Source organism: Mchenga conophoros, linkage group LG2, assembly GCF_057382185.1.
Source record: "Mchenga conophoros isolate Kocher_MC1m ecotype Shallow Benthic linkage group LG2, M_conophoros_male_GT1.1, whole genome shotgun sequence".
Lineage (NCBI taxonomy): Eukaryota > Metazoa > Chordata > Actinopteri > Cichliformes > Cichlidae > Mchenga > Mchenga conophoros.
This window is the reverse complement of record NC_140527.1, coordinates 28,500,026-28,518,518: the sequence shown is the minus strand read 5'-3', so window position 1 is coordinate 28,518,518 and position 18,493 is coordinate 28,500,026. Positions and strand designations below refer to the sequence as shown.

Here is an 18,493-nt window from a genome sequence, read left to right as displayed (position 1 = left end):
GCTGATTTGCTGATGTGACTCCTTGATATGTTTAGCTGGTGAGAGTTGCCAGAAACATAATCAGAAGTCTTAACAGCCAGACAATTTTATTACAGCTGATTTGAAGTAGTTGTGATACTTAAGAAAATACCAACCTGCAAATGGTTGACGCTACAGCTACCAGAAGTCAGACAGCGATCATACAGACTCTAGTGAGATACTGGGATGTCCAACAGGTTAGGGTGATTATGGATAGAGATGGGCATGTACTAATCAGTGACCAGGGTGTGCTAAGAAGGTGGAAGGACTACTTTGAGGACCTGATGAATGTATAAAATGAGAGAGAGAGAGGAAGATGTAAATCAGGAAGTGCAGAGGATTAGCAGGAGGAAATGATGGCAGCTATAAAAAGAATGAGTGGAAAGGCAGTTGGTTTAGATAACATACATGTGGAGGTATGCAGAGCTCAGCTGAGTTTTTAACCAGATAATTTAACACAGTCATGGAGAGTGTAAGGATTCCAGAGGTATAGAGAAGAGAAGAAACAAGTGTGACAGACCGAGTGGTAGTAAATATACAGCGATAAAGATGATGACCCATGCCATGAAGATATGAGAAAGAGTTGGTGGATGGATATAGAGCTTCCACCGAGGAGGAAAAGAGAAAGGCCACAAAAAAGATTCATGGATGTACCAAAGGAGGACATGCAGAGGGTTGGTGTGACAGAAGAGGATGCTATGAACGGTGAGAAGGAATCACATGATCCGCTTTTGCGACCCCCAAAGGAAAAAAAAAAAGACCTGCTGATGCGATACCGGGTCTGAGCTGTAGGTGGCGCATGACATCTCTGGTCCCCGCAGTCGGATGCTATTGGTCAGTGCACAGACAGAAAATTCCTGAACGCTGTCACGCATCTGCCGGCGTACCGCATGCTGCTGCTCAGCTTCATGGAACAAGAAGAACAAGGGTGTATCACCGTCCGCTGACTGAGAGCTTCTGTAGCCACCGTTGTCACTTTGAGCACCGAACTGTATTTTTGTTCCTCCTTGTAACTCCACACTACCAAGTTAACTAGCGATAATGTCAGTTGTAGGCTTTGACGTCGGGTTTTTAAACTGCTATGTAGCAGTAGCCCGAGCCGGAGGGATTGAAACTGTCGCCAATGAATACAGCGATCGATGTACACCGTAAGTACGACTAGTCACATCATTGAGGATGCTTTGCAATCTATCGTCTGCGTTGATAACGCCTACAGAATGTGAATGAATGCACTTTTCTATATCCTAATATTGAGTGAAGCTAACATTGCTAGCTAGTTAGCATGCTAACAGATTTCACAACAGGAAACAGCATGTGAGTGCTAAAGCTAATGCTAGCAAGCCGGAACGAAATTGTTGGAGAAAAGAAACCCTGGGATAACTTGATTTTAATTTATTGTTTCTTTTGGGGTTTGAATACATTAATACCATCGAAAAAATATTTAAAGGTCGTTAAGTGACCTAACTAGTCAGGTGATGGATGTTTTACTGCAGGCTGACGGGAGGAGGCCGGAACCAGGCTGTCAAAACCACATTATCAGCCTATTGTGCTTCATTTTTAACGCTCTCGGTCCACAGAAAAACCAGATAAAGGACCATAGAATTGTGATTTCAGAATCTTAAAAAATACACGTGAAAGGGTTAATATTATATCGCCAGTTGGTGAACTAACTGCACCATTGTGAAGCAATTGTTGTAGATGAGAGAGGTGAATTGTGTTTTCTGTTTTTAGAGCATGTGTTTCTTTTGGACCCCGGAATCGATCAATTGGTGCAGCTGCAAAAAGCCAGGTATGTTTTCACGAGAAGCTGAGAGGTGCTGGGTACAGGTTTTGCCCAGGAGACCGGGGTGGGGGTCGCTTCATCACACAGTGCACAGAGCATGAACAACTCTACACAGAAACTGCACCAACACAAATCAATTTGCCAAGTCATAAATTGACAGTTTGTGCAGTTAGTATTTGTGTGTCAATTAAACATTTTTCTTTTCTTTCTCTCATTAAACAGGTTGTCACAAACTGCAAGAACACAGTCCAAGGGTTCAAGAAGTTTCATGGCAGGGCATTTTCAGATCCATATGTGCAGTCCCTCAAAGAAAACATGGTCTACGATATTGCACAAATGCCCTCGGGAACAACAGGCATCAAGGTAAGAGAAGAAGAGGGAACATTTGCATTATAGTTAAAATTTTGGTATTCTTTTTCCAGACCTGACTTTATAGTAAACTTGGTCTGACATTTTCTCTAGCAGCTGATAATGGGTTTGTTTTTCTTTGAGGATCTAATTGAAAACCTCTGAGAACCTTTTGCTGCTCTGTGTCACTAACTGGAATATTTTTTAAAAATCTGCTACTATATAAAACACTCATTTTGAGCTGACGCGTAATAAACTTCCATGTCTGTCAATTGGATTTTTGTTAAAGGTGATGTACATGGAGGAGGAAAAGGTATTCAGCATCGAACAGGTCACCGCCATGCTTCTCACCAAGCTCAAGGAGACGGCAGAGAACGCCCTGAAGAAGCCCGTGGCTGACTGCGTTGTGTCTGTAAGTATGCTGTCATAACAAGTCCATGCCTCACACACATGCATTTGTCATGTTACTTGATCAGACTTGTCCTGAATCTGTCTTTCATTAAGTAGGTTAATAGAATAATACACAAGCTCTGAGAGAATGGCATACAACAGAGAGTCTATGTTTTACATAGTTTGGTTTCACTAAATCCAGTCTTAATTATTGAATCATCCATATTCTAGCATAAACCCATGACCTTTGATTGTGCATCAGACTTATTTTAGAATTAATAATTAAACTCTCCTCCAAGAACTTCTAGTGGTTACAGTAGTAATCCTTCTGCTCTGGAGATCTGCTGCACTCTAAACCAGAACTTGCAGCAGGCAGATACGTGATTTATGTTCCATTATGCTTAACTCTTCCAAGCAGCAGAGCAGAGGACAGCTGACTGGAGTTGGATGAGAGATTCATTTTTGAGAATGTTGCTTATAAGTTGTTTTTTTTTTAATTGCTCAGAGTTCTTTTCAAATTGGCAGTGAAAGTTTATTTCTCAGCAATCATACACAAGCATTTCCAACCTTCAAAACAATAAAAACCTGTTGCAAATGCTAAAGATGCGTGTGACATTCAGTCTGTGACTTTGCTGTAATTCAGACACAGATACATTGTATTGCTTAACATGAGAGCATAGTCGTGTGACCAAATTATCTACTGTTTACCAGCTGAGAAAGATCAGAATCAAATCATAGTGTGTGCCACCTTGTGGGCTGATTAACCAGACTAATCAATGGACTCCCTTCTGTTCTAACCAGGTTCCTTGCTACTACACTGATGCTGAGAGGAGATCTGTAGTAGATGCTGCTCAGATTGCTGGACTCAACTGCTTGAGGCTGATGAATGAGACAACTGCAGGTCTGTACCAGAGCTTTTAGGCAAGGAAGTGCATCTCACTAACCAACTCTGATCTGACAGTAATTGAGACCTATTCTGCTCTTGATCATTTTCTGTCATATTCAAAGTGGTGGATGCTCAAATCAGTCGAATGCTCTACATACTCAAATTTCAAACAGTTTTTTTTCTTAAAAGGAGATATCGTAATATGATCATATCAGTCACTAAAAGGGCTACATCACTGCCCAGTATAAATAAAATAGTTAATTATCAGATAAGGATTATTTTGAGCTTTGAGTCATACAAAGCCACTCTAGCTTGGTGTTGTTTGTAAGCTTCCATTTTCTAACTAGTTAATAAGGTACACCTAAAAATTCTAATTGACTCGATTGCAGTTGCCTTGGCTTATGGAATCTACAAACAGGATCTGCCTGCTCCTGAGGAGAAGGCCAGGAATGTGGTGTTTGTGGACCTGGGCCATTCTGGATACCAGACATCTGTGTGTGCCTTTAATAAAGGCAAACTCAAGGTGTGTAGACATCCCAGTGCACTGCACACAGTTTATCAGTCTACAACTGAGTTTGTGTCATAACCATAACTCTTTACCCTGCCGCTCAGGTTCTTGCCACAGCATGTGACCCGCTGTTGGGAGGAAAGGATTTTGACGAGGTTGTCGTTAAACATTTCTGCGAGGAATTTGGCAAAAAGTACAAGCTTGATGTGAAGTCAAAGCCCCGGGCTCTGGTCAGGCTCTACCAGGAGTCTGAAAAACTGAAGAAACTGATGAGCGCTAACTCCTCTGACCTGCCACTCAACATCGAGTGCTTCATGAATGACATCGATGTCACTGGAAAAATGAACAGGTAGTTCGACAAGAAAGTGATTTTTTTTTTTGCTGATTGTTGATATCTACTTTACATCTAACGGCATGTTCCTCTTTTCTTTTGCAGGGCTCAGTTTGAAGAGATGTGTGCTGACATTTTGGCCCGAGTAGAACCCCCTCTGCAGAGTCTGTTGGAACAGGCCAGTAAGTTTAATTTAGTTTTTGTCTAATTGAGTTTAAAAAAGGAACTCATTAGTTTTTCTTCATGTTTAAGATTAAACTTTGTTTTTATTTCATAAGAACTGAAGAAAGAAGACATCTATGCGGTTGAGATAGTCGGCGGTGCTTCTAGAATCCCAGCTGTCAAAGAGAGAATCAGCAAATTCTTTGGAAAGGAGTTGAGCACTACACTGAATGCTGATGAAGCTGTGGCCAGAGGATGCGCTCTGCAGGTACAATGCAGTCGGGTTTTATTCTGTCTACTGGAAAATAATCAGTTGTTTGCATCTGGCAAACTTTAACAAGTGTTGATGATTGAGAGGAGTTAATATAATATAATGCTACTGCAGTGCTCATTGACACAAGGCCATCTCTCTCCTCAGTGCGCAATCCTGTCTCCGGCCTTCAAAGTCCGTGAATTCTCCATCACAGATGCCGTTCCATATCCCATCTCTTTGAAATGGCATTCTGCTGCAGAGGATGGTGTGAGGTAAAAAAAGAAAAAGGCTTCTTTGTTTTTCATTATTATTATTATTATCGTCATCATTATTTATTTATGCTGACATTTATCTTAGTTACCGTAATGTAATTTAATATTCATTTGTTGCAGTGATTGTGAGGTGTTTCCCAAAAACCATGCTGCGCCCTTTTCCAAAGTGCTGACTTTCTACCGGAAAGAGCCTTTCTCTTTGGAGGCTTACTACAGTTCCCCTAATGAGCTGCCTTATCCAGATCCCACTATAGGTAAGAAATGAAACCTTCCTAAAACTTGGTTACCTACACATCAAGCAGACACACAGCTAGATTTGTACCTATAAGTTTTTATTTCCCCCCCCATAAAGTCCTTAGAAGAATATCTTGGTTGGTGTACCTTTCCTCACTTTCAAATTTACTGCCTGGCCAAACAAAGTCACACACTAATGTGCAGTTGGACCCCATAAGCTTTGATGATGGTGCTCATTTGCCATCACTTCTTTTCAATAAGCGTATGCAATGTCTTAAGATTTATCTGTGTCCAGAATCACATTAGTATCTCACCAAGATCTTGTGTTCACGAGTGAAGAGGTGGACCACTGTGTATAGTCTTCTCCAGCACACCCTAAAAAGTTGGGTTAATGTCTGGACCAGTTGGTGTCCCATTGAAACTGATGTCTCGTGATACCTGAACAACTCCTTCACAAATTGAACCATCGATGATAAAGATGAAAAAAAAAAATCCTATGATCGAAAAACCTGTTGACTCACTATATCCAGATTGTCAGGTGAAGTTTTGGGTGCAGAATGTTGTTGAACCAAGAACTGACCAACTGAAGTAATGCCACATCATCAACACTGCTCTCATAAGCTTGTACTCTACACTATGGATGATGAGTGCATCACTTAATCCACTTTTCTTTGTACCACGATGTGACCATCACAGTAAATCCTTTACAGACCTCATGATCTTTTTCCGTCGCTCCAGAGTCCAATTTTTATGTTCCTTCTGCCAACTGAAGCCTTTTTTATTAGTCTCACTGATAAGAGTTTTTCTTAAGGCTACACAGCTGTTTAGGCCCAATGCTTTGAGTTCCTTGTGCTTGAAATCCTCTTAATTTCACTATTAAATGTGGCCTTTTTGTGTGTTAGTTTTTTGTTTTGTTTTACCAGTTTGATCTCACTAAATTTTAAAATGATCTCCAGTAATCATCTTTTTTTTCCCTCTTTCTCTCTGATCAGTTTCTACCTAATACATCACGGTTCACCTTTATCATTCCAGGTTTTAATAATATGTTGCAGTCTCCCTAGGGTTTTTTTTGTTTGTTTGTTTTTGTTTTTTTTTAATAAATGCAGACCTATAACTGACCCTGAGTGATATCTTTTTAATGACTGTGGGATATGACAGGCAGCGATTAACAAGCTTCACTAAACCTATTTTTCCTAGTTAATTTTTTTATCTTTACTCCTTTTAACCCTTTATTTCCACAGGTCAGTTTATGATCCAGAAAGTTGTCCCCCAGGCATCAGGTGAGAGTTCCAAAGTGAAAGTGAAAGTGCGGGTGAACATTCACGGAATCTTTAGTGTGTCCAGCGCCTCTCTGGTTGAAGTGCAGAAGTCTGATGAGGCAGAGGAACCAATGGAAACAGAACAGGCTGCCGACAAAGATGGAGAGGTAGTTTGGACAAACGGTTCATCACAAAGAGTCATGCGGTACTCATTGTGAGATGCTTCTTCTTAAAGACTTCTTAAATTTCTTCCCACAGCAGAGCAAAATGCAGACAGATCAGGATGAGCAGCTGACTCAGGGAGAGGCTCAGAAAGAAACAGAAGAGAAGACGCCACGAGAGAGTGAAGAGATGGAGGTGAGATGTTTGTGTAGAATCAGTTAAATATTGATAGCCCAGATTAAAGTCTTTATGTTAGAACCCTGAAATGTTTTGATTTTTATGTTTTATCCTTATGAAGCAAATTCATTAGACTGTAAATGTTATAATACAGTTGTTTCATTCTGTGTGTTTATATTTTGTTATACCTTTTCTTTTTTTCCTTAGACTTCCACAGAGGAGAACAAGGGTGAGAAGAAGTCCGATCAGCCTCCACAAGCCAAAAAACCCAAAGTCAAGACAAAAGTTCTGGAGCTTCCAATTGAAAACAACCCACAGTGGCAGCTAGCAAACGACATGCTCAATCTTTTTGTAGAAAATGAGGTACCTATATTTTCACCCATCTCTCACACTGACATTACACAATCCAGTCATCTCGCCTGGGAGTAAGAATGGCTGTGTTTGTTCTCCTCAGGGCAAGATGATCATGCAGGATAAGCTGGAGAAGGAGAGGAACGACGCTAAGAATAATGTAGAAGAGTACGTGTACGAAATGAGGGACAAACTGCACGGCATGCTGGAGAAGTTCGTCAGCGAAACTGTGAGTGAAGAGCATCGTCTCATTCATCGTTTAAGATAAGCCGTGATGTAATTAGCAGCAGATTCAACGTCCCTCGACATAATGTGAAATCATTCTAATTCTTTAGGACCGAGATGTTTTGTCCTTAAAGCTGGAGGATACTGAAAACTGGCTGTATGAAGATGGAGAGGACCAACCCAAACAGGTGTACATTGACAAACTGGCAGAGTTGAAGGTGATTATTGCGCTGATTTCTTTTTATTTCTTTATTTATGTTTCTTGTCTTAATCTGATCACATATTGATTCCTCTAACTGATGTGTTTACGGTGTGCTCTGCAGAAACTTGGTCAGCCGATTCAGGACAGGTATGCAGAGTCTGAAGAGAGACCTAAAGCTTTTGATGAGCTGGGAAAACAAATCCAGCAGTACATGAAATTTATCGAAGCCTACAAAATGAAGGTGACTACTATTAACTACAGTATTAAGAAATGTATTTGTTTTTAAATATGTTTACACGGTATTGTTTAAAAGACATGAGAACTACTATTAATAGCTTCTGTTGCCTGCACAGCACATAATATTGCCCGTTTGATTTCCAGGATGAGCAGTATGACCATTTAGATGAGGCAGATGTAAACAAGGTGGACAAACTGAACAACGATGCAATGATCTGGATGAACAGTGCCATGAACCAGCAGAGCAAACAGAGCCTGGCGGTGGATCCATCTGTCAAAGTCAAAGACATTAAAGCAAAAACAAGGGTGAGTTTAAGATTGTAAGCACTAGGAATATTAGACTGTAGGGTTAGTTCAGTTTTTATTGAATCAACCCATCATTTCATTTTTCCACAGGAGCTTTTCGGTGCTTGTAACCCGATCGTGACCAAGCCCAAACCCAAAGTGGAGCTTCCCAAAGAGGAGACCCCTGCAGAGCAGAACGGGCCCGTCGACGGCCAGGAGAAACCCCAGGAAGCAGCGGCAGACAAGGGAACGACCGAGGCTGCGGGCAATCCTGCCTCAGAAACTACAGAGAGCAAGCCTGACATGGACCTTGATTAAAGCAGCCCGATGCCTCCTCGAGCGGAGCTGAGCAGGAGCTGATTGTTTTAGATTGAGACGCAGCCTAGCTGTATATCAGAGCCGATGACGTGTTTAAGGAACTGCTCTCTACGGTCAAAAAGCAGGCAGGGTGTTTGGCACACTGAGCCCAGCTCCTGGTGGTATCTCTGTCTGATGACATAGCATGCCCTCTCCCTTTCTGGATGACATAAATCAAAAGCCAGCTGCAATAATTCTGTTCGGCAATGAGCGCTGTACACATGATGGTATTTATTTCTGTTGTGTGCTCTGTAAGTGTTCTGGTCTGTGTCACAATATGGTTTTAATAAAGTTATTGAAAATCACTCGCACCATCACGGGACATGTGCCATCTATCATTTTTCAGAGAATTTTTCAGTGTTAATAGCACGAAGCTACAATGAATGAGGAATCATCCGAAAGACAAAACTCCTAAACACAAACTGAACAATGTGGTGTATGCTGTACAGTGTAGCGAGGAATGCCCAGACCTCTACATTGGAGAGACCAAACAGCCACTTAATAAACGCATGGCATAACATAGAAGAGCCACCTCCACAGGACAAGACTCGGCGGTCCATCTGCATCAAAAAGACAAAGGACACTCTTTCGAGGATGCCAATGTTCACATTTTGGACACAGAGGACAGATGGTTTGAAAGAGGCCATTTATGTCCACTGTGAGCGACCATCTTTGAACAGAGGCGGTGACTTATGACACCGTCTGCCATCTATAATCCAGTTTTGAGATCCCGTCCCAGACCCCTTAACGCCCACTCATACCCTGGTCCATCTGACCTCAGGAAATCCCATGATAGGGTGGGGCTAGGTTTCCCAATGAGCTCACTTGAAACCATGGGTGATTGTGACCTACACTCGTTTTCGCACCTTGGCTCATGTGATTAGGTAGAGGATCATTAGGGGGTCCTTTTTTCCCTCTTGGGGGGATACTCCCACAGGGTTTAAATCTGGGACTCTCCATCATTTGACCCTAGAACTGAAGAAGCTTCTTGGATGAGAGGTGAAACATCTTCAAGCAGCTTAAAGTCCAGATGCTTTTCTTTCCAAGCTCCTTAGACAATGAAGAAGAAAGGTGATTTAAGTAACTCAGAATGATGTTGTTACTGCCAGATAGATCTTTGTATTTCACAAAATGCTGATGTGGGATTTTTCTACAGTCACTGGGTTTTCACAGAATGGTCAAGTTCTCTGGGAGAAAATGTGCACTTGATTTCAGAGAAGAATGGCTCAACTGCTTTAAACTGACGGGAAGTCAAGACAGCAACTTATTACATCTCAAAGATGCAGAAGAGCATCTCTGAGTGCAGAACACATTGAACTTCGAAGAGGGTGGGTGGGTTATGGCAGCAAAAGACCACATTGGATGCCACTCATGTCTGCTAAGAACAGAAATCTGAGGCTACAATTCTAAAAAGCTCACCAAAACTGGACAACAGAAGGCTGAAAAACGATTTCCTGGTCTCGTGAGTCTCAGTTTCTACTGCAACATTCAGATGGCAGCGGCAAACAACAAAGCATCCTGCCTTGTTTAAAATCCCACAACCTACTTAAGTATTGTTGCTGATTACCCATCTTCTGATGGCATCTTTTTACCTTTTTAGCAGCATAACCCAGTTACAAAGCTCAAATCATGTTTGCTGAACATAAGTTCACTGTACTCTTTGATTCATTCATTCTACAAAATATATTGAGATACGGTATCAAATAACACCAGCCATTCACTGATTATCAGTTATCTTAGTTCAACATTTGCACACCCTGCTTACATATAACCTTTAACCAGCTTGTGGCCTCTGATGTTGAAGTTCACAAAGCACGGACTTTGTTTTAGGGCAACACCACAACTTTTAACTTTCATGAGGGGAAAGGCTCCCTGAGAAACCCAGCTTATGATCAGAACGACGTAACATTTCAGACCTTCGATCTTAATCATGCATTTTTTTTATTAATTAACATACAATTTGAAATTTTTTCATTGCATATAATATACACACAGGATCAAAATCAGTTTGTCATTACAATGTGCGGCTTAATAAACACCGTGACGGCTGAAACTGAACTAATGGTATCACACATCCATATATCGCACATATGTTTTGCATGTTTTACATTAATTAAAACTAGATGCAAAACATGTAAAAACCACACGGTTTAAGCAGAGACCAGCTGCATCCAAATGCTGCCTCTATTTCTAAATGAGATCTCATTAATAAAACGTCTTTCCTGTCTCAGTCCATAAAAGTGCATGAAACCACATGAAATGTCAGAGAGCAGAATTAATCAGGACTGTGGCACCCAGTGAGGTGTTGGCCTTACCACAAAGGAAGACTACCAGAGTTGCAGCAAAGTACACAGACCTGTGTTAACTAAGGTAACACAACATTTGCCTCAAGCATATACTGAGCAGTTGTACTTATATGCTTAATTATTCCTTTAAGGTACATTTTGAGCGAGGTGTTAATTTTAATTTTAACTGCTTTATTTCCTTAAATCAGCACATATCTTAAGGTGGAACCTATTCTTTCAGTATGTTGGATGATTGGGGGATAAATGATGAAAATGCAGTGCATAACCCTCTTACCATCACCCCCAACCACTGTCCTTTTTTTGTTTGTTTTTTTTTGCTTTTTTTTTTTTTAGAACAGTAGGTGCGAGTTTATAAATGGCGCGGTTGTGTGAAAGCTGCGAGTGATTTGTGATCTTGTTTAGGAACCTAAGGGCTCCACCTGCATGTCAACACTGGTAGAGACTGTAAATGCTTCTATCCAGGCATATACTACAGCCAAACACCAGGGGGCAGCAGAAACCTTCCTCTGAACTTCTGGGGCGCTATTAGTTCGTCAGCTTTTATCAATGGCAGTAGATCGGGAGGTCAAACTTATGAGTAAATGTGGAAAATGCTGTAATAGCTTTCTTTAGGAATTAATTTTTTGACCGTTAATTAAAACAAATGTTTATTTTCTTTCAAGATTATTTATTTCATAATCAATATTGGTTTATCTTCTACTCTGTCGATTTATAGTTATGTTACTCTGCCTATTTATGGTTAGTTAAATCTGTGCCAGAATCTTGCAGAGATCATAATGCATCAAAATACAACTGGAGAAAGGTCTGACTGACATGACCTTAAATCATCAGTAGCTATGACGTCATTTTGAGCAAAACAGGTTAAAGTGGTAGTTCGAAAAACTTCGGTATTTATCAAGCTAATTTTATCCTTTAATTATTAAATTAGGAATTTTTCATGGAAGACCTGAACTTGTAATACAGTTTTGTATGCTGTTGTACTGGTAGGTTTACTGAACACGTTCTCTACCGTTGCGACTATATACTCTAGTATTGCAGCCATTTGTCAGTGGAAGTGCTTGAAAGCTGTTTTGTGTGGGAGAAACTAAATTTAGACTATAAAACAGTAAAAACAGCTGATAAGTACTTACAAATGCCCACCCCTTCTGCTCTTGAACATGTCTTTTTTTTACTGGCACTTCATTAAAACTATTACTACAAAACCTTAACCTATAATAATTTAAATAAACAAACAGAACAACACAACACCAAAAAGCCCCCTAACTCTGTTTCTTTTAGCTACCACATAGTAATCACATCCGCCTAACAAGAATTACCAAGAAACATATAACTATTAGCAATCACAAAGATAAAAGTGCAATAGAAGAAGGGCAAGTGCTGAATGATGAAGACTGCAGGTCCTATAACAGTTCATCCATCCATCCTCTTCCGCTTACCCATGTTAAGGGTACCTAAGTGCAATTTAGAATTACCAATTAACCTGTCCCCACTGACTGCATGTCTTTGGACTGTGGGAGAAAGTACCTGAAGAGAACCCACACAAACACAAAATAGAAAGACTCAGTTCTAAGTATATAAATGCCACACAATTTTCACTGCATGTCAGAAAGAAAGTCTTTTATTTTATCATAACGCATTTGCACACAGATAACACCAATGTTCATCTTATACTTGTTACTGAATGGCACACTTATAAAAACCTGTAAAAAGATTTTATCATAAAAACAATAGTTAGGAAAATATTCAGGATAAAATGGAGAAAAACAGGATAAAATTCTAATTTAAGTAAACTCAGTCTGGATAACTAGTTTTAAATGTACCAACTAGGTAAACAAAACAAATCAGCCTTAAATCTGTGAATGAATTTTCATGTAATATAAAAAAACAGTTGTGTTTCTCTAACTGTGATTAGACCAACTGAGAATCAATATATGAGGATCAATATATGTCATTATTTAAACATGATGACAAAAACACATTACAGAAAATCAATTTGAAACAAATTCAGATGACTGAGAATATATTATTATTATTAATATTATTATTGTATGTGAAAGACAAAAAAAGGAATGAAGAATTATAATTTTACATGATCTATAACAACCTGAACAAAAGAACCTGAAAAGAAAAAAGTAAAATCAAGTTATTTGTTCCAGTATAATCCATAGAGAAAGTATTTATTGTAAAAGAACATATTAATAATAGTTACTTTTAAATGTTAAGCCATTATCACATTAAAAAACAGTATAATCTCAGACACTACTTCTGCTTCCCTGTAGCAATGCTGTCATCTCTACAAGCCCTGCACTTTTACTTATGACACTAAAAACTCTACTCATTTGAGTAATGAGTTACAATGTGAAACCAAAACTGAAGGGTTTTGTTTCTCTGATGCTTTAACACATTTCATCCAGACTTTTAATAGCTTCATCCTTAGGGATTTTTTTCCACTCACTAGGAATCTCTCCTCTTCCCTGGAATTTGTACTTATAGTACCCTTCCAGCTGATTTTGAAATCGACACACAAACCACTTCCAGTACGCCAGCTTAGACTCATCAGGGATGATTCTCCAGTTAGCATACTCTGGACCAGCAGTTCTGTACAGTTTATAGGGAACAGATTTCTCTGAATTATGATGAGGATAAAATCTGCCATCACTTGCAACATTTGTTGTGCAAAAATTGACGCTGAATTCCACTGTGCCTCTTTTGTGCCATCCTTTGATTCCAGAGAGTCGATGAAAAGGGACGCTGTGGTCATCAGGACTGTGACCTTCAATGGTGTTGGTACAAACAGCTGCACAGAAGGGACACGTTACCCAGCAGCACTTACACAGCTGATCAATGAGGATTTCATCAGGTTTTAACCTGGATTCCTTCAGTTTCCCCAAAGAGAGGCTGCTAGTTTGCTCAATGATGGAATCGAGTCTTTTCTTTATCTCTTCCTTCAGAAACTCAAAATCATTGATGTCACTGAAGTTTTGAGAAGAAATGGTATGAAGAGTTAACTCATCTTTTAGCAAACTAGAAAATTCCTTCAGCCACATCTTTATGTCTCCTCCCTGACTTTGGACTTTCTGTGTTGCTGTAGATAAAGCTTGACTCATCAGTGAGTTGACATCATCAACATTTTTCTTGAGTATATTCACAGTTTTATCTCTGTGATCTATGAAGATGTATTTCTCTACTTCTGCTTTTATAAAAGCTTCTGTTTGTCTCCTTGGATTTCTGATGTAGGTGATGAAATCATTAAAGTTTTCATTCTCAGCGAGTGACTTCAGCACATGTTTCTCCAAGTTCAGCCTGTTCCCATTGAATGCTGGGAAATTACACCTCATCTCTCCAGCCAGACCAATGGCAGTCCTGTTACAGACAGCCTCAACAGTGGAAGCTTTCAACCTTTCACAGATCAATTCTGCAAGCACAACAGCAGATGAGTTTCCTTTGCAAAAGCTTCTAAAGACTGTGTAAAACTGTGTTTTCTTGCTTTCTAAATAAGTCAGTGCATCTGTGTTCATTTTAAATTTCTTCTGGGAGTCTAGAAGCCAACTCTCTGCTCTGTCAAACACATACAGTATGAGATCGACTGTAAACTCCTTTTTCAAATTATATATCATTGGGAAATTCTTCACTTCTTCTTTTACGTTTTTGGCCACCTCGTGCAAGTGAGTTTGTGTGTAGCCTCTTGTAGCCACAGGTTTGTCTTTAATTGCATCAAGTGACTGTTTGTCAGCTTTGTCAATAAGCAGTCTGATCTCTTGCTGTTCATTCCAGGATAAAGCACTGTGTGATTTATGTTGGTTTTTTTTTGTTTTTGAATTGTATCTAAATGTTTTTTTTATATATTCCCAAGCATTTCTGACAGGTCCTGAAACATGTTCTTCTGGTCTACTTGTGTGATTGTTATCCTCCTCAATATCTTGAGTTGATTCACTTGTGTCAGAGAGATTTCCTTTCTTTGGAAGGATGACATAATCTGTATAATCTCCAAGCCTTGACATATCCTTGTATCTGCCATTTTGTTTGCGTTCATTTATCAGAGTCTCTTCAAAACCAAGTTCTTTAAGGATAATAAACTGATCTTCTTTCAAGTTGATGTCTTCAACAGGTTTAGTATCTGCTGTCAATTCAGTGACCCAGTCACTCCAAACAGAGCTGAACTGTTGGTTTAGCTCTTCTTCGTCATTGGCCTTATCCTTCAGCTGCTGAGCGAGCTCTTTGCTCTTCTGTAGCAGCTTGTCCTCAAACTCCTTCTTCTCATCATCCAGCTTTTCACGAGCTTTCTTCTGTTGAATAACTTCATCCAGTTTTCTTTTCACTATGCTCTCCTGTTCATCACAAAAGTCTTTAATTTTGGTTTCAAATCGGCCTCTCCATTGAGCCAAGATTTCTTTGTCTTTGTCCTCCTCAAAGTATGTTGTCATTTCCGTTTGGATTGTTTCATGTGTTTCATGTGATTCTTTTTTAAGATAGTTTGCTTCGACCTTGTCAAGATTTCCATTTTCAATTCTGTTATGAAGTTGGTTTTCAATGGTCAACATGTTGCTCCTCAGGGCCCAGGTCCAGTTTGCGTACTGGGACTCCAGTTTTCTGTATGCTGCAATTTCAAGTGTGTTTTTAAAACTGAAAACAAAGTTTTCATTGAGGAGGGCACTCCACAGGTCCTGGACTTTGTTTTTGAATTGTGTGAGAGTGATCCCAGCAGACTTTGAAGCTTTAGAGAGGATGGTGTTCTTCACTTCTTGGATGCTCTCACTGTAACCTGGATTAGGAGGAGCCATGGGTGGACTGCCCTCCCATAGCTGGGCACAGTATTTTACATCTTTTTGGACATCAAACTCAATGATGTCACTGAAGCACTCTGCACTGGAAAACTCCTCTTCAGCTGCTAGTTTGGTCATCTGGTCCAGTTTTTCTAGCAGGCGTCTCTTTCCTTCCATGTTTTTCTCTGCTGCTGCGACATCTGTAACATTCTGGTGAACAAACACACAACTGGGAGAAAGGTTAACTTTCTTCATCCTCATGAAAGCCTGAACAACAATCTGCAGGATGTCCTGCATCTCAGATGGATTCTCTCCAAAGATGTTGATCAGTGTCAGGTTTCCCAGACCAACAACAAATGTTGCCAGTTCGTTGTCATGGTGAAGAGTGGTGTTACCTTCCAGCTCAAGAGCACGCAGTCCTTCAGTGTCCACCACTAGAAGATAGTCAAACTTCAAGTCTTTCTTCATCTCCTCTGATACTTTGAGCATCTGCATGAAGACACCTTTGGTGCACCTGCCTGCACTCACTGCAAACTGCAACCCAAACATGGTGTTCAGCATTGTCGATTTTCCACTGCTTTGTACGCCCAAAACTGACAACACAAAAACTGTCTGGTCCCCCAGTTTCTTGATGACTTCCTCTAAAAGACTGGAGATCCATGTTAAAGGCACGTGACCTGCATCACCATCCATCAGCTCCATCGGGTGTCCTGATATCATCAGCTGTGCAGCCAGCTCAGGGTATTTAGACCAGTCAGTGTGTCTGCTCTCTCCTTCTATTGCTCTATGAGCTTCATAGATCTGTCCCATTTCTCTGAAAATGTGCTCCAAACCAAAAGTTGCAGACTGCAGTTTTCTGGAAATTTCTTCAAGCTCAGTTTGTTTTATTGATAACACATCTGATTTATTGCATTTGTTCTTTAAAGCCAAGACCTCAGACCATTTTTTATCATAACTTTGGAGAACTGAGGAAAGCTCATCTGTGGAGAGATCATCTATTAATATCTGAATCCATTTCAGAAAATACTGTTTGTCTGTCAGTGGCAAAGATGAGAGACTTTCAATGAACAACTCCATCAGTTTACTGCAGGAAGCAGCGCATTGTTTCTGGCGTATGTTCATCAGTTGTTGTTGCTTTTTACATTTCTCATTTTCGATGTCTCCTCTGAGATGATACAGTTCTTTGTGTATTTTGCTCCACTGATGCCACAGATCACCTCGATAAGGAAGGAATTCATCTTTCAGCTTTGAGACATCCATGTTATTCTTTTTAATCAAATCCATTATTATCATAGCAGCAGATTTCCCTCTTTGACAGGCTGGGACGCTTTCATCCACTCTGATTCCAGAGACCTCAGCCATCATTTCAAGCTGGAAAGATGGTTTCAAGCTGGATCCATCTACAGATAAAACTTCTCTAATGATTTGTTTCAGTTCTTCAGATACATCTGACTGGCTTCTGTCCTTGAGACCTATGATGTATTGTCCAGTTGTTGTCTTTACAACATCACAGTCATCAACACAGAGACAAATGAGAGGTTTGCGAGATTTAAAAAGACCTGATATAAATGATTGACTTTCTTCATGCTTTTGCAGAGAAGCAAAAAGAATAATATTGATGGAAGATTTTTCAATCAGTATGTCGCGCCGTTTTTCAGTCAACAGAGCATCACCATGAAGATTACAAAAAGCAATGCAGTCATTGAAGGCATCATTGGGTTTTCCAGCAGGACAGTACCAGGCAATCTCTGCCACACCATCCATCAGATAACGAGACTTGGTGCTTCCTGGACAGTTTCTGTGGAAGAAGGTGCTGTGACGGTCGTTGATCAAAGTGTTCATCAGCTGAGATTTAGACACTGACAGAGAACCCAGGCGGAAAAATGACACCAAGGGTGTCTGAGCTTTGCACACTGGAACACTCTTCATAGTGACGATGTTTGAGCCGTCTTCAGTTACCTTCCAGGTTTTTGTTATTTGTTTGAAAGTCCACAGAGGACACTCGATCTCCATTGTGACTGGGTCAGGGACAAGCAATGGTAAGGCATACTGACACTGAGAGAGCTTTGTAATCATCATCTGTTTAAGGAAGCTGTTTGAGCAGTGAAATACTGCCATCTGAACATCCATTGGATGCAAATGAGTTTGTTCTGTCTCATGTGTGCCTGCACCCATTCTTAATAAAGCCCCCAAATTACTGAAATCTTCCTCAGTTATGTGAATCACCTGAACAGGTTTTGGATGGTTCCCCTCTGTCTGACTGTCTGATTTTACAGGAATGTATCTGACTCTGTAGTCTAACATCATCAGCCTGTGAAGAAACATCTGAGCTAGATCTTTCTCAGATGTCACATGGTTCTGTTTCACAGGTGAATGTATCTGAAGAAAATCTGCTGGTGGAAACTTATCTTGAAATTTGTCTTGAAGGTGAAGTCTGCCAAGCAGTATCTCGGTTTGTTTTTGACATGAGTTCTTCTTTTTGATTTCTCCAGAAACCTTCACTGGCTGCAGAAAATAAGCAAATAAATATGTACTCTATGTAAAGAAATTATAATGTTATATAGTGTAGTAAAGTAAAATGTCCTATATGAAAAAAATGATGACTTTCTTACCTCCTTGTTTCCACTGATGTTCTCCTTTACACTCACCTCCTCATCTGAAGTTCCTACAGTTTAAAGTGGAACCAAAAAGTCAAATCAATGAAAGTAATACACTTATTAATACAAGTAATGCAATAATACAATTCTCTAGTTTTTGCTGCAAAGCTTTCAAACTTGTTCTTTGGGACTTTGTAGTATAGTGGTTAACACATTTTCCTAACACACAAACAATCTCTGGTTGGAGACAGGGAGGAGACATAAAACCTTGGGTGGGGTTGTATCAGGAAGGGCACCCAGTGTGAAATTTCTGCCAAATCAAATATATGAATCCATCTGCTCTGGTGACCTCTTGTAAATAAAGAGGCCTTGCCACACCTAACCAAC

At 40.0% G+C, this 18,493-nt stretch overlaps 2 protein-coding genes across 2 annotated transcripts; one reads left to right on the top strand and one right to left on the bottom strand.

Annotated features, from left to right (window-relative positions):
- Window positions 1–852: 852 nt before the first annotated feature.
- On the top strand, window positions 853–8,745 carry hspa4b (heat shock protein family A (Hsp70) member 4b). The gene is made up of 19 exons (XM_085292212.1): window positions 853–1,166; window positions 1,750–1,807; window positions 2,024–2,164; window positions 2,439–2,561; window positions 3,341–3,440; window positions 3,815–3,948; window positions 4,038–4,282; window positions 4,370–4,446; window positions 4,543–4,694; window positions 4,845–4,951; window positions 5,072–5,205; window positions 6,427–6,611; window positions 6,703–6,801; window positions 6,991–7,146; window positions 7,238–7,363; window positions 7,470–7,577; window positions 7,683–7,802; window positions 7,943–8,104; window positions 8,195–8,745. Exons 1-19 carry the CDS (start codon window positions 1,060–1,062, stop codon window positions 8,399–8,401), a joined length of 2,541 nt encoding a protein of 846 aa, XP_085148338.1. The 5' UTR covers window positions 853–1,059; the 3' UTR covers window positions 8,402–8,745.
- Window positions 8,746–12,348: 3,603 nt separating this feature from the next.
- LOC146582153 (interferon-induced very large GTPase 1-like) lies at window positions 12,349–18,170 on the bottom strand. The gene is made up of 2 exons (XM_085292198.1): window positions 18,122–18,170; window positions 12,349–18,014 (listed from the first exon to the last, which is right to left on the bottom strand). The coding sequence occupies exon 2, from the start codon at window positions 17,832–17,834 to the stop codon at window positions 13,143–13,145; it is 4,692 nt and encodes a 1,563-aa protein (XP_085148324.1). The 5' UTR covers window positions 17,835–18,014; window positions 18,122–18,170; the 3' UTR covers window positions 12,349–13,142.
- Between the last annotated feature and the right edge of the window lie 323 nt (window positions 18,171–18,493).